General features: G+C 45.7%; 4 protein-coding genes across 12 annotated transcripts in view; 1 reads left to right on the forward strand and 3 right to left on the reverse strand.

Moving 5' to 3' along the window:
- LOC120894038 (tyrosine-protein kinase Fer-like) overlaps nt 1-15063 on the reverse strand; it is a 44608-nt gene extending 29545 nt beyond the window's left edge. For 3 of the 5 annotated variants that reach the window (XM_040296378.1, XM_040296377.1, XM_040296374.1), the window contains exons 1-3: nt 14980-15063; nt 6336-6810; nt 3184-3374 (exon numbers count right to left, since the gene is read on the reverse strand). In XM_040296378.1, the coding sequence (XP_040152312.1) occupies nt 3184-3374; nt 6336-6531 (387 nt within the window). In that variant the 5' untranslated portion in view covers nt 6532-6810; nt 14980-15063. Of the gene's footprint in view, nt 1-3183; nt 3375-6335; nt 6811-14891 lie in introns of all 5 variants that reach the window. The other 2 variants (XM_040296376.1, XM_040296375.1) reach the window with 2 other exon arrangements.
- Nucleotides 15064-18255: 3192 nt separating this feature from the next.
- On the reverse strand, nt 18256-21977 carry LOC120896103 (DNA topoisomerase 3-beta). Its single transcript, XM_040299961.1, has 8 exons — nt 21728-21977; nt 20888-21635; nt 20689-20817; nt 20542-20613; nt 19871-20465; nt 19119-19776; nt 18916-19043; nt 18256-18838 (listed from the first exon to the last, which is right to left on the reverse strand). Exons 1-8 carry the CDS (start codon nt 21816-21818, stop codon nt 18683-18685), a joined length of 2577 nt encoding a protein of 858 aa, XP_040155895.1. The 5' UTR covers nt 21819-21977; the 3' UTR covers nt 18256-18682.
- Nucleotides 21978-24002: 2025 nt separating this feature from the next.
- On the forward strand, nt 24003-26303 carry LOC120908490 (aldehyde dehydrogenase, mitochondrial). The gene is made up of 5 exons (XM_040319500.1): nt 24003-24158; nt 24317-24426; nt 24507-24655; nt 24722-24818; nt 24904-26303. Exons 2-5 carry the CDS (start codon nt 24319-24321, stop codon nt 26095-26097), a joined length of 1548 nt encoding a protein of 515 aa, XP_040175434.1. The 5' UTR covers nt 24003-24158; nt 24317-24318; the 3' UTR covers nt 26098-26303.
- A 2-nt stretch (nt 26304-26305) lies between these two features.
- The window catches only part of LOC120908488 (PDF receptor), a 29494-nt gene continuing 28093 nt past the window's right edge, over nt 26306-27706 (reverse strand). Inside the window, exons 13-14 of one of the 5 annotated variants that reach the window (XM_040319497.1) lie at nt 27339-27630; nt 26306-27193 (exon numbers count right to left, since the gene is read on the reverse strand). In XM_040319497.1, coding sequence (XP_040175431.1) covers nt 27152-27193; nt 27339-27630 — 334 coding nt within the window. In that variant the 3' untranslated portion in view covers nt 26306-27151. Of the gene's footprint in view, nt 27194-27338; nt 27673-27706 lie in introns of all 5 variants that reach the window. The other 4 variants (XM_040319496.1, XM_040319498.1, XM_040319495.1 and 1 more) reach the window with 4 other exon arrangements.

Consider the following 27706-nt stretch of genomic DNA (forward strand, 5'->3'; position numbering starts at 1 on the left):
AATAATTTCCAACCCACAAGATGCCCCAGAAAGAAGACTTCAAAGATTATTCGCCAAAAATGCTCGTTTTTCTGTCTTCATTTTCGCTGCTGCACACAATAATTATTGCATCAGCCGGAACCGGACTTTCTATCGTGTTTGAGTCTGTTTTTTTGTTGTTGTTTTCGTATTGCCAACTAACACGTGTTTCGCCGTGTAGTGCGTTGCCCAATACATTGTACGAACCGCGCTCACCAACCTGTGGCGTGTGGGGCCTTTTTTGTTTATTTATACAGTCAGCTGCTGCTGTCAGGAGGGTTGCCGATTTTGTTCATTTAATTCATCCCCACCCGTCCGCCCTGGGTGTGTGTGTGTGTGTGGGCGTGCGAGGGCACACCCTACCAACCCTCCGTGTGATCGCTGGTACCACTAGACACACACACCTACAACGTGCTAAACGTGGTCGCGAGTCTCTTTCTCCGGCTTCGAATTTGGCCACGTTCCAACCCGCGTTTGTCCGACGCGGTCTCCGTGCGAGCCATGCAAAACCGATCAGGGGGGAGGGGGGTGGTGGGAGTGGGTCCTGTGTCTTGCGCAAACGGTCAGCCCCGACGGTGGTGTGTGCGCGCCTGCTGGCCCGTTAGCTTTGGTGCACAGGAAGGAACGATTCGATTTGCCTGACTCGGATGCGAAAAAAACCGGTTAAGATGTGGGGAAGAAGTGGGGGAAAAAAGGCCCGAACCCCTCTCCCAAACCCCCAAACGATTGTCAAAACGCAAACGGCAAACAAGCCAAGGGGAAAAGGCAAGGTGATCGTGCTGATCTTGGATCTTGGATCGAGGGTGGGAGCAGGCGCTAGCAAAAGGGATAGAGAGAAAGAGAGAGAGAGCGATCATTGCGTTTGTGTGCGTGCACAAAAACGGTGTCCGGTGGGGGGGGGGGGGGGGAGTGAAGTGAGCCGCGCGACTATCACGACCACACGACGGGTTGGCCGACCACCACCCACCCTTGAGCGGGGCGCAGCAGCTCCGGGTGACCTATAATTGGCGCTTATAAATTCGAACGCGCAGCAACATGTTTTCTTCAATCGGCCAATGGGTTGCGCTCCTTGGTCGGTTGGTGCGAAACGATTTTGGACATTTTGGCCACTAGAATCAAAGTGAAGGAGTGCATTAGAAATAACAAAAAATATCACACAACTGCTTATTTTGCCCGATGGAATCGTCCCAAAACAGCCTGTTTATCCTCAGTCGCAGGCCCGAAGCAACGCGTATTTCAACCATAAATACGCTTCACTTGACCTGGTCGGTCGGTGTGAGTGTTGGATTAATTGATTTGATGATTAGCCGACAGTTCAGCCGCCTTGTTTCCTCCCCCATTTTCTGCCGATGATGAGACCGATGAGGGAGGCTGTTTTGTTTTAAATTAGAAGACACGATGACGAACGACGCTCCCTGACGGTGACGGGCAGTAGAGCAGTAGTAGCAGCTGTTACCTCCGTACGATTTATGCATTCGTTAGCGTGCTTGCTCGTTCCTACCACAAACAAACGGCCTCACACTAAGCGCACTGTGCTCAGTAGTAACATATAGGGCGGCGTACGATCGGCTATTAGAAGAGCGTTTGCCCGTTTGCGTTGCTTGACTTTTGGCCCTGCACAATTGATTTCGTGAAGGCGAGAGGGTGGGAGAGGTGGGGGTGGGAAGGAGGAACGCACCCGCTGCGTGACACCCGTGAGGCGTGCAATGTATTGTGTGCAATAAAATGTTGCGCCATCCGTACCATCCGCATCGTTTCAGCGGAGCGAACAGAGACGTTCTTTATTTGGGTTAAATTATTCAACTTTGTTTTTGCGCTGTTTTTTTTTGCGGAAAGCTAATGTCAAGGGGTCTGGGAGTCAGCTCGTGTTCTAGTAAACCGAGATGTCATCCGAAACTCATCCGAAACTGCTGGACATTGCATGCAGAGTTATCATATTCCATTGCATTATTACTAAAACAGTTTAACAGTGATAAATTTATGAAAAAAACTCTTCAAGAGTTTGCGCTTTTAACATTTTCATTAGAATTAAATGATTAATTTAGCGAAGAATATGTTTTAAGAGTCCCTTCACTTTGTATACATTAAATAACATTCAATGTAAAGAAAATCTTGGCAAAAATATGTATCATTCAGTAACAATGAATTGCAACGGAGTACCAAGAATGGAAAACAATTTAAACATAAACGATTAAGTTAAAGCATTCGATTGCTTTAACATTATTACATTAAATAGATTTTTAGATTTCCAACAATGAAGTGAAGACAACCTCCAAACGCTTGTAAGTTCCACTGCTTCCAAGTGAAAGAAGAAAGGCACCAGTAAAACTCCGTCCTATCTCCGTCGCATCACCAGACCCCGATGATGGCAGGCCGTGTTCTACATGACTCGGTCATCTGCAATAGCCACTAGTTTGTTTATGAGTCTGTCTCTGTTCGCGCATGTGTGTGCCAAGACGACGCTACCACATTTTAACAACATTTTCCCCAACCAGCAGCAGCACCTACTCTCCACCATGGTTTGCTCGTTGCTCTCCGTTCAGGAGGTTGTCGTTGGTCGGTTTGCCGGCACATACTTGTGCAATGACACAACGCCCTATTTCCACTTATATCTCGCAACCGGGACAACTTGCCACTCAGACAGGTTTATCATATTAGAACAAGACCCCATTTATTATCTGTTTCGTACCTACAGTGCAGCATTTTGCTTATTTTAACCTACACCATCGTTTATCGTCACCGTATGTTGGTACCTAATAATGTACAGGCACAAACAAAAAGGTACAAAAGGTTGTTAGAACAATCCACAACTTCCGTATGGAGTGATCTAAGCTGACCCAACACTGACCCAATTTTTGTGTAACCTCATTCTGGACCGTGCATGCTCCAGACGTATTTCATTTGCTATGCTATTTTGGTTGCTAATAATGCAGTTGCACGACACGGCAACGATGTTTGACGTAAAAAGGTCAACATGTGTGTGTTTGTGTGTGTTGGTGTATCTTTTCTAAATTATGCATTATCAAGCCACAAATAGGTTTGTTTGCTTTGGTCGGTCCCTTGTGAGCACACCACATTTGTACAATAGCACAAGTACAACATTAACATGACATTTTACCCGTTTTGACACAATAATAACCAACGCTCTGCTAAATCAATACTTACATGGCTGAACTGGGTGGCGATTTTGGTGTGCTCCTCCTGGTACTGCTTTCTGACGCGTCGCTTTTCCTGGTACAGGCTGGCCAGCTTCTCGTGACAGACCGTTTCCAGCTGTTCCGCGTTGGTGCGAATTTGTTTGGCCGTATGGTCCAATTCTTCCATGAAGCTTCGCCACGCTCGCATTACGTGACTTCCTGTGTTCCGGGGTTTGTTTGCGGGCCCAAAGGCGCGGAAAAGAAATGGATAAATAAATATCAGATGCCGAGCAACATGGTTTGCTGTTGGAGTTTTTAATTATGGTGGTAATGAGAATGATACATAGTTACTAGTTATCAAAGCATTATGTTAAAATTGTACAACTTTTATCAAGAATTATAAGCAAGCAAGCATAACAGGCATTGCAAACGCGAATAAGCATGTTGAGGTGGTAAAAGGTTCTTGTTTAAATTATTAGATTATATTAGACTAGTTAATACAAAACAAATCAACAAGACATTATTGCCTAAGTATTAGCATCAAGATTTTTTTTTTATTCCAGAGGGACGACTTTGCCTTATTGCTGTTTGCATCAAGATTAGATTACATGGTTTCGAATCATATAAGGGAATAAATCAATCACTTAGGGCAGGGGCCTCCAAACTTTTCTGCCCGCGGGCCGCATTGCTTCAAAAATCACTATGTTGAGGGCCATTTAATGTTACCTATAATTGATGAGTGAACGTTTAAATCTCATTTTTATAACAAAATACTAACGATACTTAAACAGATTCGTGTTACTAAAGCTTGATTTTTGTTTAAGAAATGTAAAAAAATACAATTTCTTTTGAAAAAGTCAAAATAACCTAATATGTATTCTAAATCTGGCAAAGTCATCGGGGCCGCATTTTAAGCTCTTGAGGAGCCGCATGCGGCCCGCGGGCGATTAGTTTGGAGACCCTGACGATAGGGAATTGATTGCAAATCGATCGGGGAATATTGCATTCGCTGTGGATTGTGATTGCAATCACTTAGATGGAGTGATTCCGATTCAATCGATTAGGGGAATTTTGCAAGCGTACTGTGGAGCTGTCATCAGACTGTGGGTGCCGCCGTAAACAAATAAAAATAAATAAAAAGAGCAAATTAAATACGAAAAATCCAACGAACATTACAACAACAACTAAAACAATATCAACAAACTAACACCAATTACCCCCAAAATTGCAAAACAGATCTCACTCGCACAAAGAAAAAGATGTTTGAGTGTGGTGGTTACGGATTCGATGAGTTGCATAAATTTATGTTTATATCATTCGCCAAAAAGCCCACTGTCGTTTGCCCCTGGCCGTTACCCTTCAATTGCGCGCCAAACGTGTTTGTTTAGTTTGTTGGTATACATTTAATATTCACCGCAAACCCCATTTGCAGGCGAGTGAGTGAGGCATTGTTGCATTAGCGAGGTATAAAAAATAGAAACCTTCAAAACGGACAATGTATTCAAATTACATGAGACAATGCCGGGGTTTTGTTTTTTGAGAGGAGGTGCTATATATTGAGGTTTTAGGTTGGGAGAAAGAGAGCTCTTCGCGTTTGCTAATTCCTATCAAATTTGGTTCTTTTTTTATCATTAGGCAGTTAAATTCGGCACCAAACAAATAATGGTTCTTTGTTATTGGATAGTGTGGTATCAATTCAACAAATGTTACTGAACTGCCACAAAAATACGAAGGTGGCTGCTATTTTTAGTATGGTAAACAATTTTACGTAGCTATATGATCTGATAACGTAGCTATACGATAAACTTCGCTGCTGCAAATTGGAAGCAAACATAAAACAGGAAAAGCTTCCCCACTACCACCGGGCATTGTTTGAATCATGGAGCTGTAATTTCGGTTTCCGCAAATTTCTTTAATTACAAACCAAAACACACATATACAACCAACGATTGAGAGAGAGAGTGAGAGAAAAAAACAACCACCCAAAAATAACATCCAAACCCGTGGCTCACATTATCGTGAGATAACTGAAGTGTGTGCGTATAGAGCGTGGATGAAATTGCATGTATAAAACGCACGCAAGTGGAAAAAATACAGGGTGAGAAAAAGGTTAAAAGAGAGAAAAATAATCTCGCTGGCCAGTACGAGCATGAACAGGACGGCACACCGATCGTAGCCAAAATAAACATATAAGCTCGGAACGTCCGCAAAGAAGAAGCATTCTAATCGAAGAACCGTTCAGTTCAGTTTAAAGTGCTGGCAAAACATGAGCAATCGAATGCAAGCGAAAGTTTTACGTTCCCCAATCTCCCACTCTTAAAGCTCTTCCGAGCAGGTGGTTAATCCTCCGTCAGAGTTCCCTTTCGATGCTTGCTTTACGCATCTCGCTTCCCGAAAGTATCACCCGCTAAACTAAAGGTGAAAAACGAAAGACAACAATTGGCAGACACGCATCGGGACACACACACATAAACACACATTATTGCTGCACGACGATGGTGGAATGATGGTTTAAAATGAATTCCACGCAATGGTGCGTGATTGAAGGTGTGCTGTAAAACAGGGTGAAATAAAGCCAAACTTTTGCCATACAAACACACACACACAAATAGACGCATGCATGGTTGATAGAAAATTGGAGGGAAATAAAACCGAGCGCAGGAAGCAAAAGCGAGAGCGGCATTAGTAAAAGCTTGCTGGCTGTGATCGTGCCTTTGCCGGTCTTTGGGACGTGGGAACGTTCCGAAATGTGTGTTGCTAGCGGAACAAGCTCCAATATGGAGGGTTTAAAGCACACACACACACGTGTGGAAGGGTAAGTAAGGTAAGTATCAATTTCCGGAATTGTTTATGTGATTCATCAATTTGGCAAACAATTCCAATGAATAATGGTTCCATTTTCGCACCGTGTTCTCAGGTGGAATTTAAAAAAGAAAGAAAAAAAACTTGATACAGATTTCAAACTGGGTACATCATATCGTTGGATATATCATGCTTCGAAAAATCCTCTTTTGTAGTGAAAGAAAAATCATAATTCAATTGTATATTCATCAACAAACCATCAACCTGCTTAAATAAACCCATAAATCAACGGTAAAAGCATGGAGGCGCCCAGTATATGATGCATAATGAAAGTATTAGTTCTTACTAATCGCTGTACTGTATTTGAAGATCACTTACCTTGCAGATCATCTGAGCGATCGATTTTGAGGCCTTGCTGGGTGACGGCCGCCAGTGATACGGCGTACTCGCGATCGCACTTGGCCTTCTGCGCCAGGCAGCGCTTCATCGTTTCGAGCAGCTTCAGCTCGGCCTCCTGCCGGTTGAGCAGCGCATCGTGCGCCGCCCGCCCCTGCAGGGCGGACGAGAAAGCCATCGCGAGCGGCTGCGGTTTTGCTATTTGGGGTACCGACGTTTCTCGGCAAAACCCCGGAAGAAACGGTTTCGACCGACCCCTAGCTACTTGATCGATTGGCACTTCTAAATATCACCGAAGCTATCTCCCGCTACCTCGAATACGCTACACCACACACACGCACACACACAAAACGCACTATAGAATGCACACACGATGCTTGCTACGGAATAGCGATAGACGGTTGAAAGCTACATAAAAATCACTGGGCACTGTTTTTACTGAGGTATATTATAGAACCTGTGTTTTGAAACAATAAGGATAAATGTGAGAACCAAATTCGAACGGATTTTCAGGCAGCACAATTTTCTCACAAACTAGAATACTCTATAAACATTATGTCCTCTTCATATTAACCCATAGTGAACGTTTTCATCAGGAACTTTTAACATAGAAACACAGCCCAACGTAGAGTTTGCGCAGTCCTTTGCGCACGATTTAAACTAAAGACGACGCTCTACACTAACCAACATACTCAGACGAGCTAAACGGGGTTGTACATTTCATCGTTGTTATATTCTTTCAGTGATCGATAATGTGAGGTCCCTAACCTTCTCGCTCTTCAGCTACATGAAAAATCGCTAGCCTGTCACGTGTTAAGTTCAGTAACGTTAGATATTTTGAAACATGTTACATTAAAAAGGTAAACTACACACTTCTTTAAAATCAAAAGCCATTAGTCAAAAAGGAAAATTGCAATAGGAAAAAGAAATTCCTTAAAAAAGATTAATTGATTGTACAATGATTGATTTTACTGTTGCTCAACTGAAGTGTTTGTAGTAATCAATTTAAGTTTGATTATAGCAAGAGTAATTTAGATCATTTTGGAATGCTGTAATGCTTATTTTGATCATTAAATGTTTGTTTCATCTCAGTATTTGTCTGGTTGCTCCAAAATTGAGATCTGCAAAGAGAAAAAAGAGAATGTAATTGTTAGAACTATGGTACACATTCTTAACTAGTGATGTAAGATCAAATCCGGACTCGTTAAAATGATTCGGATCAGTAAATTGAGCGAGTGAAACATGCATCAGTTTTTGAAAGATTCGGATCATCGCTTCCCTGAGAGAAATAAAGGGGAATGCTCGAATGCGCCAAATGAGCAAGTGAGCAGGCATCATTTTCGGATCACTATTCTTCTTTCTTTAGATAGCAGATCAGACATATCTTACGCGTGTGTGATTTTTTATACCAAAACGGAACGTATGGAGAAATCTGCGTGCGAGGTATCAATTCCATATAAACATTGAGACCTTCACTCTTTTGCGCTAATCGTGTAGATGCAGCTTTAGCGATATGTTTAGCTCATCGTCCACTCGACAATGACGATGAAAATATAACTGACTATCTCGTTCGCCCGTTAACAAGTACTGCATCTCTTCGCCTCGTGATTCCTGTAATGTTTTGGGTCTTTCTCACGATTTATTCACCGTTTCCCATATATTTTTGTATAGTTTCCTCATTATTTTGGTATCGTCGTATTGGACATCCATACAATCCAATTGAAAAAAATGGGTAGCGCTTAGTAAATTGTGGGAACGAGCTAAAAAACTATGAGAACCATCCAAATTTTTTTGGGAAACAACCAATAAATCTTGGCAGAGTCCTGAGATGTTCTCATTTCTCTTTGACTCCAGATTTGGCATTAACTGACAGGTTTAGCAGAGAACGAACGATTGAATGATTGATCCGATCAACTGATCCGGATCATTTTTATGAATGAACCGGAACTGAGCTGATCTTCAAAAAGACCCGTTTTTAACACCACTATTCTGAACGATTTTGAAACATTTATTTGAAATGAACAAATGTTAAGTTGTCATTTTTAGACTAGCAAAGAGATGATAGGTAGGAAACAGTGTTATGTGATACGAAAACCAATTGGAAAACTGATTAAAGTCTATTGTTTTATATTCAATTAGTTTCAGTAGATATCGAAGGGAGATATTCGCAGTTCGGGGGAAATGTATAGATTTCTATCTAGAATGTCTCCTACATACATATCTCCTGCTTTTCTGCCGTAGGTCCAAACCCGACGTTGGTTTTGAGTGCCTTAAATGACTCCAAACAGACGTCACAATGAAGGGCGATTGGAAGTAAGTTAACGGCAATCACGGCCAATTGAAATCTCATCCACACTCGTTCAGAATTTGCGGTTACAATTGAGCAAATTGAAGACCTCTAGCTAAAAAGAAGCTCGTCGCTAAAAGTATCAAGGGTAGTCGACAGTGATCTTTCAACAACTCTAGTAAACAATGTAAACGATTTTTTCTGTAATTCCTTAACACATAAATAACAATAATGCTTGCCTAGCAGCCAAACGATAACAGTAATAAACGCAACACAGTGGATCATTGTTCTTAGTCGACGGGCTCGGCTCGGAATCATGTTGCATGCTGGCCGCAAAACTGGATCAGGCGGATATGCTTCATTACCGGACCCGATGCCAATGCTCGCAAAATCTCCAAACTGGTTATCGATGATAATGGAATACACATCATGATGCATTAATCGATCGGGAAAACCGGTTGAACCAATGGTTGGTGGGCATGTATAAATTGTGGCATCTTTTACTTATTGCCTGCCTGTCCACGACGATCGAAACCTATTGCATCTTATATTGCTTAATGCTACATGGTGTGGTAAACCATTTTGTAATCATGTTTAGAGAATTCAATCAACAATGTACCACGGGTTTTCTATGACAAAAAAGTACGAAGATATTTAGATGGAAAAACGTTTCTTGTTGCAATATTAAGAAACCTTTAGGTATAAATCCATCATTATCATATCCTCAAAAAGATAATAGACCAATAAATGAAACTCTCTTACAAACTCAAATATATAGTACAGTTTTGATTCATCAAACAATTCATTTACCTCTTTAAAGATACTTTCTGTACTTTGCTCTTTAGCACAATAGAGCATGGAAGTTTACATTTGTTTACATTGAGCCTAATTTCATCTTTTGTTTCACTTATAGTTCTTCTTTCCTTGTTTTCCTTACTACTCCCTCACCGCACCCTACACCTCCGATTCCCGTCTCTTCTTTACACGCCAAGTTACACACTTCAAGCGTCCGTCTCAGTGCAGTGGTTCTCGTTGTACCGGGACCCTGGACCAACGGACGATTAAAGGTGTACTTCAACACGAACACCAATCCCTTACCCATGTGCGTACCTTTGGGGGCTTCGTTCTGAAACAAAGCAGACCATAAAATATGTTGCTTCCCCATCACACATAAGCGAGCACACATAAGCGAGCAAAAGGAAGCAGCAAGAAGAGCGAAAAGGCAGAAACAAAACACACCACAACAGAACGGGTTATGAGCAGCACTACTCCACGCAGCAAACAAACATCACTGGATGTCGCTGTCGACGATCATAACAAGAGCCTACCTCCCCATCGTAAGAGAGAAATGCTTCAATCGTACACTTGAAGCCGAAATTTAAGTAGCGAAATGAGCGAGCGCATACAAGTGGTGTAGCGTTTTACTAGCGGTCAGTAGTTTTGGTACTCATGTAAGTAGGGCCTAGGCAGAACCATTTTTTCCATTCTCAAGCTGAACTTCTTCTGGAGTACATTATTCTTCCAGCCGGCGGACTGTTTGGGAGTATTGGCTTCTTAATGCAAAAAAAAAACACAGGAATCAAGCTACCTGTTGACGCATTCATACCAGCTTCATCATCTTCATCATCATCCTACGGACTACTACTGGACGCACACATCAAGCAGTGTAGCAAGGAAGAAGCCCACCACAGGCAAGCAACGTTTTATGCTGGGAAATCAAGCCTCCATAAGCTGTCCATCATCACTTCTTGCTCCACTCCCTACACGACCAACTGTAATTATTGACAGCGAAAACAGGTTTACATGGCAAACATGGTGGGATGTGGAGAGGCCGCCAATACTGCCCTGCAACAACTTCACCGACCCTTCGCTTCAAAACGGTCCTCCTCTTTGATGTTACAAATTGTAAGTGTGCTGGCAAACACTAAATCAATATAGACACATCCACACACAGCGCACATCGGGACAGCTGTCCCTCGGATCTCGGTCTGATAAGCCGATGATAAGGGAAGCTTTTAAAAGACTGCTACCGTTACGGTGTGTATGCGTTATCATCCCTCGTTCGCTGTCCCTCTCCGGGCGGCAGAAGAAACCCGTTCATTCATTTTATTCCAACAGATCGGGATTCGACGAGCTCTTTGCGCGAGGGTTTGCGTAGGGTTTGGCGACACTTTCACGCACTAGTGTCGCGTGGAGCAGAACGAGAATGCACCGTTAAAGTGCAGCTTAGGTGTGTGAGTGTGTGTGTGTGTGTATGTGTGTATTGTTACGCAGCGAAGCATAAAGATACGATCGTAATGGCGTTGTTAGTAATGTGATTTAGAAGATTCTATTTTATCTGGATTAACGCCAGATCGTTTTTTAACCTCAACTCCAATCTACTCGTTCAAACGAAATAAAGTGAATGTTGAAGAAGGCTTTTTTCCTCATCTAAAGTTATAAAATGAATGGCGTTGTTACGTCATTATCTAGAGACAAATAGCTTCATTAAAGACATTGATACGGACATTCATGTCCGTATCAAAAGCAGCAGTTCGTTCGCAGATGAAGCCAGCACGAAGTGCGTCTGTATTAATGCTAATACTTTCACACGAGCGCTGCGCGATTTGTGCATTTTTTATTTGTGTTTTGTTTCTGCTTCATTTTGCGGTCACCCAGTGTGCACACCTCTTCCCGCATGTTGCCTGATCAGGTTGGCAGCCAGTGGGCCTGAACAGGATGACACCGATCACCAACACCATTTCGCTCCATTCGCTCCCAAACAATCCGTTCATATGAGGCAGGAGGGACGCACGCCGAAGCTCTCTGGCAGGTTTTGATAAGCTTCGAGCCGCTCCAACGACAATAGGAGAGCAACCTCCAAATGGCGCGGTGCACTTTCTCTCCCTTCCCTGCCTCCCTCCCTCCCTTATCCATTTCCTTGCCATCGTTGTGATTGACTCCACGCAAACGAACGAACGTGTTGGTGCGTGGATCGATGACGATGATGACGATGATGATGATGTGCTAAAGTTGCACTTTTGTCCACACAGCTACTCGCACACTAGTGAGCCAGCCCAGGCCAGCGCCAGTGAATTGTGTTATGTGGCTTTATTTTATTTTTATTATGTTGTTTCTTTTTTACCCTTCCTTTTATTTGTGTGTTATGTTCGTGAGTTCCGCCGTATCCGCCACCCCGTGTTTTCGTACCTTCGTACCCCTCCCTTACCCCTTACCTTGTCCGTGCCGAACCGAAAACCGGTTGGGCCAAACAGGGTGGCCAACATCACGACGAAGACGACGACGATGACAACGACACACACATACACAGTGACTTGGTTGGGGTCGTGGGGATGCATTCGTCGCCCGTACTGCCAGCGAACGGAGGAAATTCGAACCCGTGGAATCGCATACGCGCAAACACACACGCGTATGAAGTTTCCACTCCCCGGGCAGACAGGGGGGGGGGGGGGGCTCAGTTGGACGTGAAGAAGCATCAGGGGATTGGGAGCGGGCCTCTCTCGGGTGCTGGGAAAGTGAAAAAGATTCTAATTTGTGCTTCCACTTGCACGATATCCATTTTTAGTCACACTGCCAACGGTTTGGAACGAGCAAAGCAAAGAGCAAATCGGAACGAACGCGCTGCAACCGACAAAGGAAGATTCGGCGAAGGCGGCGTGATCATTTCTAGACTCAAATCTACATCTGATCAAACAGCTTGGTCGCTGATCAACCACTGCTCTGTGATTGTTTTTTTTGCGAACATTAAGGATCCCAACAGAAATTGACATTCGATCTTGACACAAGCTAAGTGGCGATCACAATTAATATGGCATCATTTTGTAATAGTTTAGAATCGTTTCAACAATGGATTTGAAATGGTTTAGAAATGCACTTATTTATCGCAATTATCTCAACATGTGCTTTGTTGCCATTTTGTTTAAAGAATTGAAATATTAAAACCTTTTCAAATGCTTCATTAGAACTGGAACAAGATACGGTCGATTAAAAATCCGTTTCGAATGTTGTTTGGACAGCTGGTTGAAGTGATTTTTATCATAAAAAACGACAACTCAATTGAAACAATTTTACTGCTCTGTTTTTTTCGGAACTAATCATTTTTGTGACGTGGTTCAAAATTTGATCAATTCTTTCAATCTTCAATCAAAGTTTTATCCTTTCAAAATAATTGAACTTTTGATTTATGATATTATAAAGGTTTTTTTTAAATAAACAAACAATAATCCATTTTCAATCTACAGTACCATTCAAAACGTTTGAAAACAAAACAAAGCGCACAAAACCTTCAAACCTTTCCTTAAGACAGAAATTAAAAAAAAAAAACATGCAAAAAATCCAGTTCCAACACCAGCAGCAGCAGCAGTACTGGCTCTGTTTAAGCGCTTCATGGTGCGCAAAAACGAAGCTGTAGGGTTTTCCCCATAATTGAACATTTGCGTTGAAGCTGCCTTGGTAATATGATTGGCCATTTAAACAGACCGAACCTCATTCTAAAGCGAGAAGCAGCCTTTTCTTTCTCTGTTCCCTCGATCTTCCCCTCTCTCGATGTGCATTGGATAAGAGAATTAAGCTATTGTAGATCTTTAACGCCAGCACATAGCAACATAGCAGCACACAAAGCTACGCACAAATCATCGATCAGCTTCGATCGCGGTGTGATCGGGCATCGAGCATGGGGGGGCAGGCATAACGATTTCCAGCCGCCTTTTTTCTTCTTCTTCTTCTTCTTCTTCTTCTTCTTTTGCTAATAACCATAGAAACACCAATGTGTTCTGCGCGTTAGTAGCAACAGCTATGAACGAGAACATATTCCACACACCCCCGCCCCCAATCCCCCGGTTGGGATGTACGAGGGGATAGATAGAAGTTGAGTTTCGCGGGGCCGTCGCCCAATGTTCTTCGACGACCACCACCGTCTTCTCAACACGCACACAATCATAGCAAGCGACACACAGTCACACACACGCACACGTGCAGAAGGGAGCAAGCAGTGCGATGTTATGGAGCCAGAAACAGGTTTTCTGATGTTTTGCGCTTTCTTCTTCACCTGGATTTCGTTCTCTCTTTGCCTTTTGGGTCGACGCGCCGAGAGTTAACACACACACACACACATACACACACGGTACAACCAGTAAAAGATTTCGGCGTTTCGCCTCCCGTGAGACGGCGGCCAGAGCCGTCGTCAGCCTCCTCTAAAACAGCCGTGTGGTCAGCGGCGACAGGCAGACAGAGACAGCGAGAGAGGGAAAGAAGGGGAGAACGAGAGAGAGAGAGAGAGAGAGAAAGGGCAGAGATGGATAGCAGCGATTGCTTTGTTGTTTTTGGTTCATCGGTGCGCCGTTTTGTGTGGTGTTTTTGTTGTCTTTGCGCTTTGCTGCTTTGGGCCGTCGCTTGGACCCGTCTTTGCCTGTGGGGGGGCAAAACATGGTCAGGAAGAGTTGGATGTTGCGTCGTTGTCGTTGTCGTTGTGTTGAGAAAGAAAGACGAGAAACCGGAATGAAAACGGGATAGGATGCAACGAAAACAACAAGCCCCCCTTTGCCATTGCTGCATTTCCCTTCTCCTTTTCACCTGAAATGCGACAATGCGCCTGAAAGCGAACGCATGCAGGGGGGAGAGTGGAGAAGGCGAAAGGTCGCAAAAATCGCGACCACCGCAGACAGTTGTGATTTAAATTTGCGTGCAGCACACCGAACCGTTTCTCACTCACCTGTGTATGTTAATCGCAATATACTGGTGCGCCGCAAAAGGGAACAGGTTTATGCGGCAGGTTGATATATGTTACGGAAGGGTAGGGTAGCACTAGCACCAAGCAGCTCTCCCCAGGTAGGGAAACCGATCTTCAGCTTCACACGAAACGGTGGGTGATAACTCTTTTGGGCCCGTTCACGCATACACGCTCGATCGTCGAATCCACACAAATCTTCACCAATCGGCACAGGAGGAGATGGCCATAATCAAACACACTACACAACTGCATTGGCCCTATACAACACGGATGTGTGCAGACACATCTTCTTGCTATATTTTTTGCACACCTTTATCGCCTCTTAAAATCATGACCACACACACGCACACACTGTCACCATGCACACCTTTCGGTAAGGCACCGCAGGATAGGGCAAACAACAAACGCACTGCACACACGTACGACGAACCGATCGCCGCGGGTGGCAAAGAGAGAAATAGACACACACACACACACACGCACAAACACAGTCCTGCCCGCGAGTCGAAAAAGAAAGCCTTACCGTGTAGCCGCGAGAAAACACACATAACGCACTTCACACCCCTTGTGTGTGTGTGTTAGTGTGATGGTGTGTGAGAGAGTTGGTGTACCTGTGTGGGACAACAGAAATGCCGCGCCGGCATTTACGAGGAAAGGAGCGATTGATCACGTACCACGTTCGCGCGCGCCCGTTGCTTTGTGAATGAATGAATGGGGCGCTCGGGCCCGAGAGCAGAGCGACAAACACATCGGGATCGGATTGCAAACCACCCCTTCGCACAGTGGGAGAAAGTTGGGGTTGGTGTTGGACAGAAATAATTTCAATGTTGCGCTATTTTTCGCATGCAATTTGGTCTAATGTTTCAGCAATGTGCATGTTAATTGTAGGTTTTCGTTCTGCTTTTTACCGTAATCGAATTGTTCGTTACGATGAGCCTAAAATTTAAAAAGAATGTCATTTAGAAATTGATAAATTAAAATACATTCTTTTTTTTACGTAGGATTCTAACAAGTTCAATCATTAATCAATCAAGATCATTATAAATCATATAAACAAAATCTTTGTTTTCTGGTTTTCTGTTTTTCTCACCATTTGAAACCGAAGCAATTTCCACTGTGTATCGTCATCATCATCGTCGGTTTCGTTAAGCTTTCGTTGGAATGAACATGCAGTGGGCAAGAACGAGATGGCACATCTAATATCGTCTTGCTAGAGCGAGTACGTGGACTAGCGCGAGAATGAGAAAGAACGAACAAAACAAAATGCGAGAGGCAAATTACTCTACGCTCTCCACAATATTGGCGTCCTGCACACTTTTATTTTGATTTCAATTTAGTAGATATTTAAACACGTGATCACTGATTGAAACAGGTTTTTTTAGTAGATTTCTCCCAATAGATTAGTACAATAATGATAACAATTATGATAAAAGAGATTTGATACCGTGTAGTAGAATGTAGTAGAAGATTATTTTGTTATTTTCTTCTTTAATAAAAACAAACGGAAATTGTATAATAAACACAACAATTTTGAAGAATATTGAACGAACGAATTCTCCTTATTCTTGTCTTAAAAATAAGAAATAAGATGTTGAAGAAAGGCTAGGATTCTTCTAACAACATAAAACAAGAAAAGTGTAAACATGGAGTTTTGAAAACTTGTGGTGTTTTGGTAGACACACGTGGCTTCAAGAAATGGAACTGTTGTTTAAAAATGATAAAAGAGATTTAAAATCAAGATATATGTGAATGTTTTACTTGGAATTTGGAATTGGAAGAGCTAGAGAAAGGTATTTTCAAACGGAATTCAAAAAATTGTGCTTTATGCAACAATCATGCATCTGAATTGTATGTAATTTTGAAGAATGTCTGCTGTTATCTGCTCATTCTGTTCGTCTTTAACCATTATTTCTATAGCCACCTATCCGGGTGTGTTTTGCTCATTAATTTTATAATAACTTTTTATTGGACAATCAAATCGGTCCCAAATTTTTAGAGTCCCTAGCATTACATGTTTTGAAAATGTGATCCAAAAATCAGAATTTAAAAAAGTATTGTGTGTACTTTTTAAAAATATATCTATTTATATCGTTTACTTGTATATCCGCCTAACCGGTTAGGTAATACATACAATAAGAAGGTTCAGTTTCAGTTTAGTCGCAAATTTTATAATAATATCTATAGCAATACGTGTACAGGTTATAGATACGAAGGTTAAGCGTACTGCAATTCAAAATTCAAAATTTCTGCAGACTGAAACAAAAACACTTCCACCAAAACAAAAAGGCAATCCATCGCTCAAGTCACACATCGATTAAAATGATTAATTAATTGACACATCGTTGTCATAGCAACCCATAATTGCACGGAAAAGGCTCGATAATGTGTAATCAGTGAAGGATTCCACGTCGCACGGAAAGCCCTCCCCAAGCGTCCCACTTGGGAAGGTGCACCACACTCGCTAGACATGATCGCGCTAATCATCAGTGTTCCGGGGGTTCGACGGCGGAATCGGTGGATAATTGGTGAAGATTGGCATTGTTTGGTGTGATAAGCAGAGACGCGATTTTTTTGCCCGGTCCATTAGGTGCCGCCTATCTTTATTGACTTGCGTACAAATGTGCCGCGTTCACCAATACTGATGGATATAAGCGCGGCACGACACAGCAGCACGTACACGTTCGCTGCTGCTGCCCTTTCTCCGAAAGGGTTTAGTTGAATTTCAAACGTGGTGGAAGGCAGGGTGGCCGTGTTTGCATCTGCTTGGTGGCCGATTGTTCTCACGGCCGATCGAGCACAAAGCTGTTGCGGTTTTGCAGCGTTAACGATGGGTGCGATTGACAAATTGGCTCTGGGCTCCGTAGTGATTAGTATCGCGTCCGTCTGTGGCATACTGATATGCTTAGTACAAATATCGAACCGGATGGACGATAGTGTTAACCAGGCGAATAGTGAACTGTTGCAAAAAATCGCCCTACTGCGTGTGGAGATGGAACAGGCGGAACAGGCTTCCCCGAGTGGCCCACTGCTGTCGATCGTTATCCGATCCGCGAAACAAAGCACCACACTACGGCGAACCATCCGACACACCTGGGCCCAAAACGACCATCGTGTAGTGCACAGGTTCGAGCTGCATGCGCCCACCGTGCATCCGAAAGCACACCCAACGAACGCAACGAACGGGTCGGCGGCGAACTGGTTGAAGCGCCTGCAGCATCATCACCGTGCCGCCACCGCCTCCAACGCACGGTACTTGCTGATTGTCAACGAGTACGTGTTCGTAAACATGCCGCTGCTTTTGGAGACAATTGAACGGATTTTACCGCGGCAAGGGTTCATCCTCTGCAAACCGGTGCCGGACGTTCCGGCGCAAAATGGGACGTGCGATCCGGCGCAGCCCATCCTGCTGTCGATGGACGTTGCGCGCGGACTGACGGAGCAGTACGTCGTGCAGGATGGAAGGCGCTTATACCTGAACGATCGCGAGACGGAAGCATTTGTCCGCGATCAGATGGACGATGAAGGCCGGTTGACGTTCTTCTTTACTGCGCCGCTGCTTCGATTCGCCGCAAAGATGCCGCTTACGCAGCGGATCGAGCAGCTTTGGCTGTCGCTGATCGGGAATTATACGCCCGCCGAATACTAATCGCGTGCGTGCGTTTCTAGATTTCTATTCCAACATATTTGCGCAAGCAGTGAAGAGATGTGGTAAAAGATAAGATAAGTATTCTGTAGCAAATTAAAATAAATTAATTAAATTGTATTAACAAAAATATAAAATTTCGAGTAAAGATTAATGTCCGATGAGTCACACGTGTTGGGCAAAATTTGGTCGCGTCTTTTTCCTCGTACCAACGCTTCCGCGTACAAGACACAAGACAACAGAATTCCCGAAAGACATGTCACCATGTTTCTTGCGTTGCGAATGACTTGTAACATTTTGGAGAGATTTTTATTAATTCTTTATATAGAATAAGGTTTGTGTTTTGTTGACTTGATGGACACGCCTTGGCGTCCGGGTGATACTAGCTTTTGAAGATAGTGTAACACGTTTTTCTTCTCAAATCCAACACACACACATACTTAACTCAATGGCGGGCTCAATGACGACGTGAAGTTGAAGGAGTGGTGGAGAGGGAGGGAGTGGTTGTGATAGGATCGGAAAGGGTTCAGTTGCAAATGCAAAGCTGTTTGCAGACGCGCTTATCCGCGGCGCATTGATTGTTGGGCTGAAGGATGATGCATTACTGCGCACGGAATTTGAACACCGGAAATACGCCACCGGGATACGCACCGCCGCGTCGCTTGGCAACACTACACGAAATAGTTCGCTAGCTGTGTCATCTTATCCTTGGGTGCTTTGTTCCTTCCCCGGCCTCCTTTGCCACCTCGGCCGCGAAAACCTCGGCCCCGTCCGCCCCGTCCACCGGCATGGTTTCGGCGCATCTCGACCGCTTTGTGCTTCTCAACCTGAGGGATTTGGAAAGAAATGTGGGTGCGCTGGTAAGGAGCAAAGGGAGCAGCAGCAGCATTGTATCATCTCTTACCAGTGGCATAAATTCGGCGAAACAGAAAATGCAACCCTTCTTCTCCGTAACCTCGTCCTTGAATGGGGATTTTTCCTGTTTGTAGACTGCTGTGACAAGCTGGGCGCCACACTCTTCACACGATTCAGCTGAAAAAGGGTAACACAATGTCGGTGTGTCATAACGTTTAAAAGCACTCAACCCTTCCGTCGTCCCTCCCTTACCTTCCACGGTTACTTTCACCGCATCGGCGAAACAGTTAACGATGACGTCACACAAACCGTTGCAAACCAGGCGCCACGTTTTCGGCGTCATCGTCGAGTCGAGCACCAGCACGCCCCGCTCGCACTCCATGCAGCTCGACACGCCCAGCAGCGACAGCGAGTGGGCGCAGGTCGGATGGGGACAGTTGTTGCAGCCCGAGTTCTTCGCCATATCCCTGAACGGCGGATGGTTGTAGCAGTACGGGCAGAGCGGGTACGCCTTGCCCATCGCACCGTTCGTCCAGGCGACCAGCTCGAAATCGTCCAGCGGGCACTTGAGCTCGCGGTACACGCGGATCGAACCCTTCACCGGCAGCGTGTACGTTTCGTCGCACGTGGGGCAGTGGAGGCGGGCCGGTTTCGACTGTATGTACTTCATGTAGCGGCGGCACTTGCCGCAGCGCGACAGCGATTTGCCGGACGAGCTGAGCGACGAGAACGTCGACTCGAACAGTATGTCCATGTTGCTGATGTTTTGCACAAAGTACAGGAACTTGAGGCGGAATATTTCGACGGCGTGCTTCAGCACCAACCGATAGTCGGCGGAACCGTGCGCAATGAGATTCAGCTGCTGCTCGACGGCGGACCGCATCGTGGGCAGGACCAACTCCGGATCAATCTGTCATGAAAACAGGGAGGGGTGGTAAAACAAAACAAATTAAAACCCACAGCTCACTAGATCGTCGCTAAGGCTACACTGTACACTGCCTTACCTTCTGATATCCGTGCACGAGCACAATGCCCAGGTTGGTCGGTGTGAGCGTACGGCCACTTCCGATCGCCACGTAGTTCCGCTGGCAGATGTTGTTGATGTGCACCGGGATCGAAGCGTCCGTACCGATGCCGTGCTTCTCCATCAGCGAGATCAGCTCGGACTCGGTCAGATAGTCCGGCGGGCCCGTTTGGCTCTCCACCAGCCGCACGTCGCTGATCTTCACCTTGTCGTTGACCGCGAACTGATGCACGAGCTCGTTCTTGCCGAACGCCTGCCACGTCATTACCTTGGTAAAGCCGGGATCGATCAGGGCGCTAGTGGTGGCGGTAAACAGTTCCCCCCCGATCCGGAACTTGGTCGTGTGCGTGCGGTACTTTAGATCGCGCGAAATCGTACCGAGAAAGTGGCGACAGATGTAGTCGTACACGCGCCAGCTGTCCCCGTCGAGCTCGTTGCGCGAGGCCAGCTTCATCGGCGTGATCGGTGGATGGTCGCCGGCGTCGTTACCCTTGCGCGGGTGCGTCATATCGCGGGCGATTGCCTTCGCCTCTTCGCCAAACTCCGACGAAGGTTGCAATAGTCGTACAACTCCACTGCACAATGAGAAGGAGCAAAGGGTGGATAGAATTTAATGGGGCGAAAGGGACATTTTGGTGCAGCGCAACATACTTTAGATCGAAGTTGGTTGGATACTGTGTGGTTTCTGTTCGAGGATAGCTGATGTAACCTCGGGTGTACAGTCTGTAAAGGGAGAAAAAAAAAACGAACGTTAAGCTGGCATGATCAAATTGGATCGAATCGAATGGTTCGACTTACTTTTCAGCAATTTGCATCGCCGTATGGGGACCGATGCCCAAACCTGCACTGGCCGCACGCATCAGTTCGACGGTGTTCAGTGCTTGCGGACGTCCACGGACCTGCTCTTTCGAGCTAACAGCTTCAACGCTAACGACACGGAGGGATGGACATTGTAATGAAACTTTGCAACGCTCAACATCGCTTCCTTCCTACTTACATTGCTTCCTTCTGTTCTTTAACCTTATTCAGATATATACAAGCGATCTCCTTCTCGAACACGCGCACGCGGTGCCATTCCAGCTTGATCTCGGGACTTTCGCCCACTGACACCTGCACGTACCAGAACGTTTCCGGCTTGAACGTTTGAATTTCGTCGTGCCGCTGGACGCAAAACCCAAGCGTGGGCGTCTGGCACGGCCCGTACGAAATGAGCGACGCGTCCAGATCGGCATACTTGCCCTGGAAGAACTTGGTCTGGAAGCGGGTGAACGCGCAGCCGATGCGCAGATCCAGCTCCTGCCGTGCGTCGACCGATTTCGCCTCGTTTTCGTTCGGGTGGATCAGATTGTCCATCGCGTACTTGATGTCCTTCTCGGTGATGGCGGAGAACTTGGCCCGGTACGTCACCCGGTTGGAATGCACATTGTGGATCGAGTCGGACACGGCCGCCATCACCTCGTAGCAAATGTTTTCGCCCTCCTTGTCGCAATCGAGCCACAGTATGAGGTAGTCGCAGCCGCGCGCCTCCTGGGCGAGAAAGTACGGCATGCGCAGGTTCGGGGTGGACTCCTTCTTCTCGGTCGGGCAGGCGAACAGTTCGGCCGGGTCGACGCGGTCCCACGAGTTGTACTTGCCGACAAACTCTAACCCCATGATGTGCCCGCACACGGACGTCATTTTGAAGCGCGTCGTTTCGCCCCGGAACTGGCCCACCCATTCGTGTACCGAGCATGCACTGTTCGAACCTGCGAAATTGGAGAACGGAGATTCGTGAGTACGATCGGCGGCTGCAACGCGGGCAGCGGCTGGCTGACACCGGGACACCGCCTAGGCGTACCTTTTCGCACCGAACACTTCCCGTTGCTCAGGATGCTCGCTAGCGAGGCTGCTAGCGATGGCTTTTCGGCCACCATTAGCGCAACCTTCATCGTGAAAGTGGGCTTGCGTGGGTTTCACGGGAAAGAGTACGCTCAACGCCTGGTGCTGATTGGTGAATAAATAACTACAATATCTGAAAGCCGCTTATTTATTCGCAGCAAATACGCTTGCAGGGAAATATATACAAGTCCAAAGCGGCGTTTTCTCGTTTTTTCATTTTGACAAGTAGTTTGGCAGCTGCACTGCGGGCGCGTACGCAGGTCATTTTGGATGACAATAAACTGCGAGTGACATTGTGCAATTTAACCCTCATATTCGCAACCCAAACATCATCTAGCAGAGATGCTCATCGCTGATTGAAAGGACGCTGGTTGGTTGTTTGGCTTATATCAAGTTTAAGCATCTCTGCTTTATTAGGACCGGGTCTATGAAAATATTGCGGAAACATTTGTTGTCAAATCATAGGGACAAACTTTCAAACTCATGTTGCGGGGCCATTTTGTTGCAAGAGACAAATAGATTTGTTTCATGTTTAAATCCACTAAACGACCACTAAACGGCTCAAGCTCTCAACCTAAAGGGAATCTAAAAGACTTCGTTTAGGAGACGCTGAACGACTGATGCATTCTAAAAATAGCAACAAAAGCTGGTGGCGCCAACTGTAGGCGGGATAGCCACACAGTGGAGCTTTTCTCGCTTTGAGAGGTTTTCCTTCCCTCTGTACTATACAGGTGTCCCCGAGATACGACTGTATTTGGGACCGAAAAATGTCCCAAAGCAAGGCGTAAGTCGAAATAGTCGTATGTCGAATATCTGTGAATATAAAGATTATAACCGAAATTGAAGAGTCGGAATCTATGAAATCGTATATTTTATTTAAAACAATATACGATAATGTATTATTTTCTCCAAAAGCCGTTTACACAATATAGATATTCAAGATGGGGAGTTGTGGAATCTGAGGAAATATGTTTGTATCGGTTATCTGCACAGAAATTCAAAAATATGTATCAATTTCGTCTCAATAACAACTTTTAACTGTCAAAATCAAAATCAATCGTCGAATCGTCGTAACTCGAGAGGTCGTAACTCAGGGTACGCCTGTAATATTGTTTCGCATTGAAGTTATGCATCGCTAGCACTAGAACGGCGATACGATTTCTTACACACTAAACTCCAATGTACACTGTCAGAACTGAAGCAAGTGAGATTTGGGTAATGGTCGATGGTGTTGATACCCGTGTAGCTGACCACACGACCATTCTTATTGATTTTTGCTCGGAAAGTAAGAAGGATATATAGACCATGATTAGATGAAGCTAGGCGAAACACATTGCAAGAAATGGACAGTAAATAATGAGTTATGTAACGCCATCTGTTGAGAAAACCTGTGAAGCTATGCAGCTTTCGTTTTTTTCCGTGGATATTTGATTTTCCAGTCGGTTAAGCTTAATCTGTGGCGCTTGGGTTATTTGTTGTAGGAACAATTTGGGACGTTTTTATATACAGAAAGGGATACAAAATTTTAACTTAATTTTAGAATGTTTTTGTGAGCAAATACGTGCACAGTTTTTTTTTTTTAATAAATAGATAGATCCGGAAATGTTGTCAGTGAACAAATTTTTCCAAAACAAGTTCTTAGACTCAGACCTTAGGAGGCCAATATTTGCCATTTTACTGTTGATTAAACATCATATAGGCAATATCAGCTAAATAAGTTCATCAGCAAAACGGTTTTATCTTTAATTGAAATCAAAAATAAAATTATCGAAAATTATTAGCAGGACTAGTTATTGCAGTGAGCGTAGAAATAGAAATTCTATCCTACAAATAAGGACATGTCGATAAAAAGAATCATTTATGATGTGCTGGCTGAAATATTTCAATTGCCTTGAATGAAAATTATATGCTTCCAAAGCAGTGGCTCTGTAAAATAATCTAAATTGTAGGACGTCGCAAGATTTTGCGTTCATAAACAGTCCGTGAATTTCCACTAGAATTCCGGTTAACACACAAAAAACTTAAAACATTTTGTTTTTCGATGAAATTTAACACCAAACCAAACGAAACCAATTCCAATTGAAACATTCATCATCAGTCGTCATTTAATCGTCATTTAAGCAGCGTGACAGTTAAATAACAAACGGAGAAAAAAATGGTAGCAGGGTTAGCCGGCCGGTCCCAAGTGTATTGGTATGCGTGTGTACGAGCCCTGCGCCTCGAACGAAATCCATCAGCATTGTTTTGCACATTTATTACGCTGTGGTGTGTGCGGCATCTCTGATTAGTAGTGCTGCTATTCGTTTGCATTCACATTTCAGCCGCGATCGTTAAAGCTCTGCTGATCTTTTTGCCCTCCGTACGATCATTAAAAACCTAGCTAGAAGCGAGTGAGTGTTTTTGCTTCTTTTACAACATTCATCTCCATTTGGTTCCGCAAGCAGCGGATTCGTTCATTCCACTCCTATCAGACAGCGTACAGTGGGCAGATAAAGGGAGTGTTTTGTTGATTGATAAGTGTAAAATTTGTGTCCATTTGTTTCGCTAGCAATGTATCGTGCAGTGAAACTGTCCAGCGCTTTCCGTGCACTGTCCGCACACTGCCGGAATTACTCGGTGCCGGCACCAAAGTCTTCTCCCGAGATCCTCTACACCGGGGTAAGTGACCTCTGTGCGGAGACATTCCGGGCTCGAGGTTAGGTGGTCGCGCCTGCTACAATGCTCCTCCTTATCGGCAGATCTTTATCAACAATGAGTGGCACAAAAGTTCGACCGGAAAGACCTTCCCCACAGTCAACCCGTCCAGCGAGAAGGTGATCGCGGAGATCCAGCAGGGCACGAAGGCGGACATCGATCAGGCGGTGGTAGCGGCCAGAGATGCGTTTAAGTGAGTCTGTCTTTTTGCCGAGTCATGCTAGTCAGTATTTAACTGTATTGGTGTGTGTTTTTTTAGACTCGGATCGCCCTGGCGCCGGATGGATGCATCGAAGCGGGGTCAACTGCTGTACCGGTTGGCGGACTTGATGGAGCGCGATCGGGTGTACTTAGCGGTCGGTATCAGAAGGCAATCCTCCGATAAGTTTATCTCTTGTTGCACTTGCTACAATATCGCTGCTGTTGCTTCTCGTTCCGCAGAGCTTGGAAACGCTGGACAATGGCAAACCGTACTTCATGTCGTACAACGTGGACGTGCCGATGGCGATCAGCAACCTGCGCTACTATGCCGGCTGGGCGGACAAGAACCACGGCAAGGTGATACCGATGGACGGCGAGTTCTTCGTCTACACCCGCCACGAACCGGTCGGTGTGTGCGGCCAGATCATCCCGTGGAACTTCCCGATCCTGATGGCGGCGTGGAAGTTCGGTCCGGCACTGGCCACCGGCAACACCGTCATCCTGAAGCCGGCCGAACAGACCAGCCTGACCGCGCTGTACATGGCGCAGCTCACGAAGGAGGCCGGCTTCCCGCCCGGCGTGGTGAACGTGGTGCCCGGCTACGGTGATGCCGGTGCCGCCCTGGTCGACCATCCGGACGTCGACAAGGTGGCGTTTACCGGCTCGACCGAGGTGGGCAAAAAGATCCAGCAGGGCTCGGGGCTGAGCAATCTGAAGCGCACCACGCTCGAGCTCGGCGGCAAAAGCCCGAACATCATCCTGTCCGATGCGGACATGAAGCACGCGGTGGAAACGTCCCACTTCGGGCTGTTCTTTAACATGGGCCAGTGCTGCTGTGCCGGGTCGCGCACCTTCATCGAGGACAAAATCTACGACGAGTTTGTGGAGCGCAGCGCAGAGCGGGCGAAGAAGCGCACCGTCGGCAACCCGTTCGATCTGACCACCGAGCACGGTCCGCAGGTGGATCGGGCCCAGTACGACAAGATACTGGGGCTGATCGATACGGGCAAGCAACAGGGCGCCCGGTTGGTGGCGGGCGGCAGCAAGGTACCGGACCTGCCCGGCTACTTCATCCAGCCGACCGTGTTCGCGGACGTGCAGGACGACATGACGATCGCGCAGGAGGAAATCTTCGGCCCGGTGCAGCAGCTGATACGCTTCAAGTCGCTCGACGAGGTGATCGAGCGGGCGAACAAAACCGACTACGGGCTGGCCGCGGCCGTCTTCTCCAAGGACATCGACAAGGTGAACTATCTGGTGCAGGGGCTGCGGGCCGGCACCGTCTGGGTCAACACGTACAACGTGCTGTCGGCGCAGGCCCCGTTCGGTGGGTACAAAATGTCCGGCCACGGGCGCGAGAACGGTGAGTATGGGCTGCAGGCGTACACGGAGGTGAAGAGCGTCATTACCCGCATTCCGGTGAAGAATTCGTAAGCGCGCGGGCGAAGTGTGAGCTGTTGGAAACCAAACACACACAAAAAAACAGGCCGTTATTCAAAACGGCACAAACAATTTAATTGTTTCCTAACGTTAAGATCCAAAAACGCATCACCCAGCCTCTTTGTTGGAGGAGGTATTTTTTTAAACAATAAATGTTAAAATCGTGCAAAACAAACTATTAATACGCCACTGCAAACACACACACATTGTACAAAAACAGACAACATTGCATTTATTTGTTCGGTTTGAAGTTTGCGTTGCTTTGCTTTTTACACATAAATCAATCTAAAGCCGTTTCTGCGCCCCCTTTTGCGCGTTTTCGGGCGTTAGGTTTCGCTTTGTTTGTTTGTAGTGCTGCTGCTGCTGCTGCTGTGCAGATTTGGGCTCTTTCTTTTCTTTTTACGTATTTGTTTGCGACATCCCTTAAACGCTAGGCTCATCCAGTTACGAAACAATCGACAAAAAACAATCGACAATCGTTAATATTAGTAACATCTTCTCCTCTGTCGTCCCTCGCGCTTCCCTCCATAAAATATGTGCCATAATGTATATTGAAACAGCGAACGGGAACCCACTCTGTGCCTCCCCCTCCCCCCTTTCTAAGGGTTCTTTCCTTTAACAATCAGCCCCGTTTGCCCCATTATAACCTACGATCTGTAACAGAGTAAATTCGATTCGTACGTAAGCAATAATTTGATAAATTTCCGTCCTTCCGTCCGCATCTGCCCCTTTCCCTTTTGCTATTTTTAAATAAAGTTTTGGCGGCAGAACAATCGTTTATATAAAATTCGAAATGCCTCCTGCTCTCCTCCACGCCCCAATGTCCCTAAGCGTGCGTTCGTCGCACGTGCGTTGCTTCTCCCCGCCACGTTTCTGTTGCGCTGCCCTGATATAGCAATGTGTTGGTTTCTTTTGTGCGTGTGTGTTGTGCTCCTCCATTGACTCCTCTCTTCAACACACCTTCACCTCACTGCAGCGGTAGTCATTTGGGGAGGGTGTGTGTGTGGTAAAGCTTTACTAGTTTCGTATAGTCTCTTGGATCGGTGTACTACTTCGGGCGTGTTCCGCCAGCCGCCATCACACGCTGGTTCTGTAACGTGAAGAGAAACGTGATTAGAATGAGGCATCGAGTAGGCAGTTGTGAATCGGCAGGATTGAAATTGAAGAAAGTGATGAAAATTAAAGTAATTTATAGAAAAAAATGAAACAAAAAACGGTAAAATGGGCATACGTACAAGGAAGGACACTAAAACCAAAATCGGAACTAAAATACACACACAAACAAGGACACACACACACAGACACAGGGAGGCAACACAACTAGTCGGAAATATCGAATACAACTGACTCGGGCGGGGCCGGCTCCGGTGCGGACGGGTGGGTGTGTTTTGTACTAAAAAGCAGCGGCTAAACCAGCCGCACCGGAAACCGTTCGCGTTGCCGCCGGCCATACCACCGTTGGCGGTGTGATGGTTGTTGCTGCTGGCGGCCCCGGCCAGCAGATTGTTGCTGGCGGCGTTTCTGCTGCTATTATTATTGTTGTTGTTGTTATTGTTGGTGTTGGGGGTGCTGCAATGAAATCGTAATGGCAATCGAAAGTGAG

The sequence above is a fragment of the Anopheles arabiensis genome, chromosome 2 (assembly GCF_016920715.1).
Source record: "Anopheles arabiensis isolate DONGOLA chromosome 2, AaraD3, whole genome shotgun sequence".
NCBI classification, from domain to species: Eukaryota; Metazoa; Arthropoda; class Insecta; order Diptera; family Culicidae; genus Anopheles; species Anopheles arabiensis.

Excerpts from the sequence above, each read along its gene's own strand:
- LOC120896103 (XM_040299961.1), bottom strand. The coding sequence starts at position 21,818 with ATGAAGGTTGCGCTAATGGTGGCCGAAAAGCCATCGCTAGCAGCCTCG. Across the intron at positions 19,777-19,870 it reads TCGTGCACGGATATCAGAAG|ATTGATCCGGAGTTGGTCCT; the intron begins GTAAGGCAGTGT and ends TTTTCATGACAG. Across the intron at positions 18,839-18,915 it reads TCGCCGAATTTATGCCACTG|GTTGAGAAGCACAAAGCGGT; the intron begins GTAAGAGATGAT and ends CAAATCCCTCAG.
- LOC120908490 (XM_040319500.1), top strand. The coding sequence starts at position 24,319 with ATGTATCGTGCAGTGAAACTGTCCAGCGCTTTCCGTGCACTGTCCGCA. Across the intron at positions 24,427-24,506 it reads CCGAGATCCTCTACACCGGG|ATCTTTATCAACAATGAGTG; the intron begins GTAAGTGACCTC and ends CCTTATCGGCAG. Across the intron at positions 24,819-24,903 it reads GCGATCGGGTGTACTTAGCG|AGCTTGGAAACGCTGGACAA; the intron begins GTCGGTATCAGA and ends CTCGTTCCGCAG.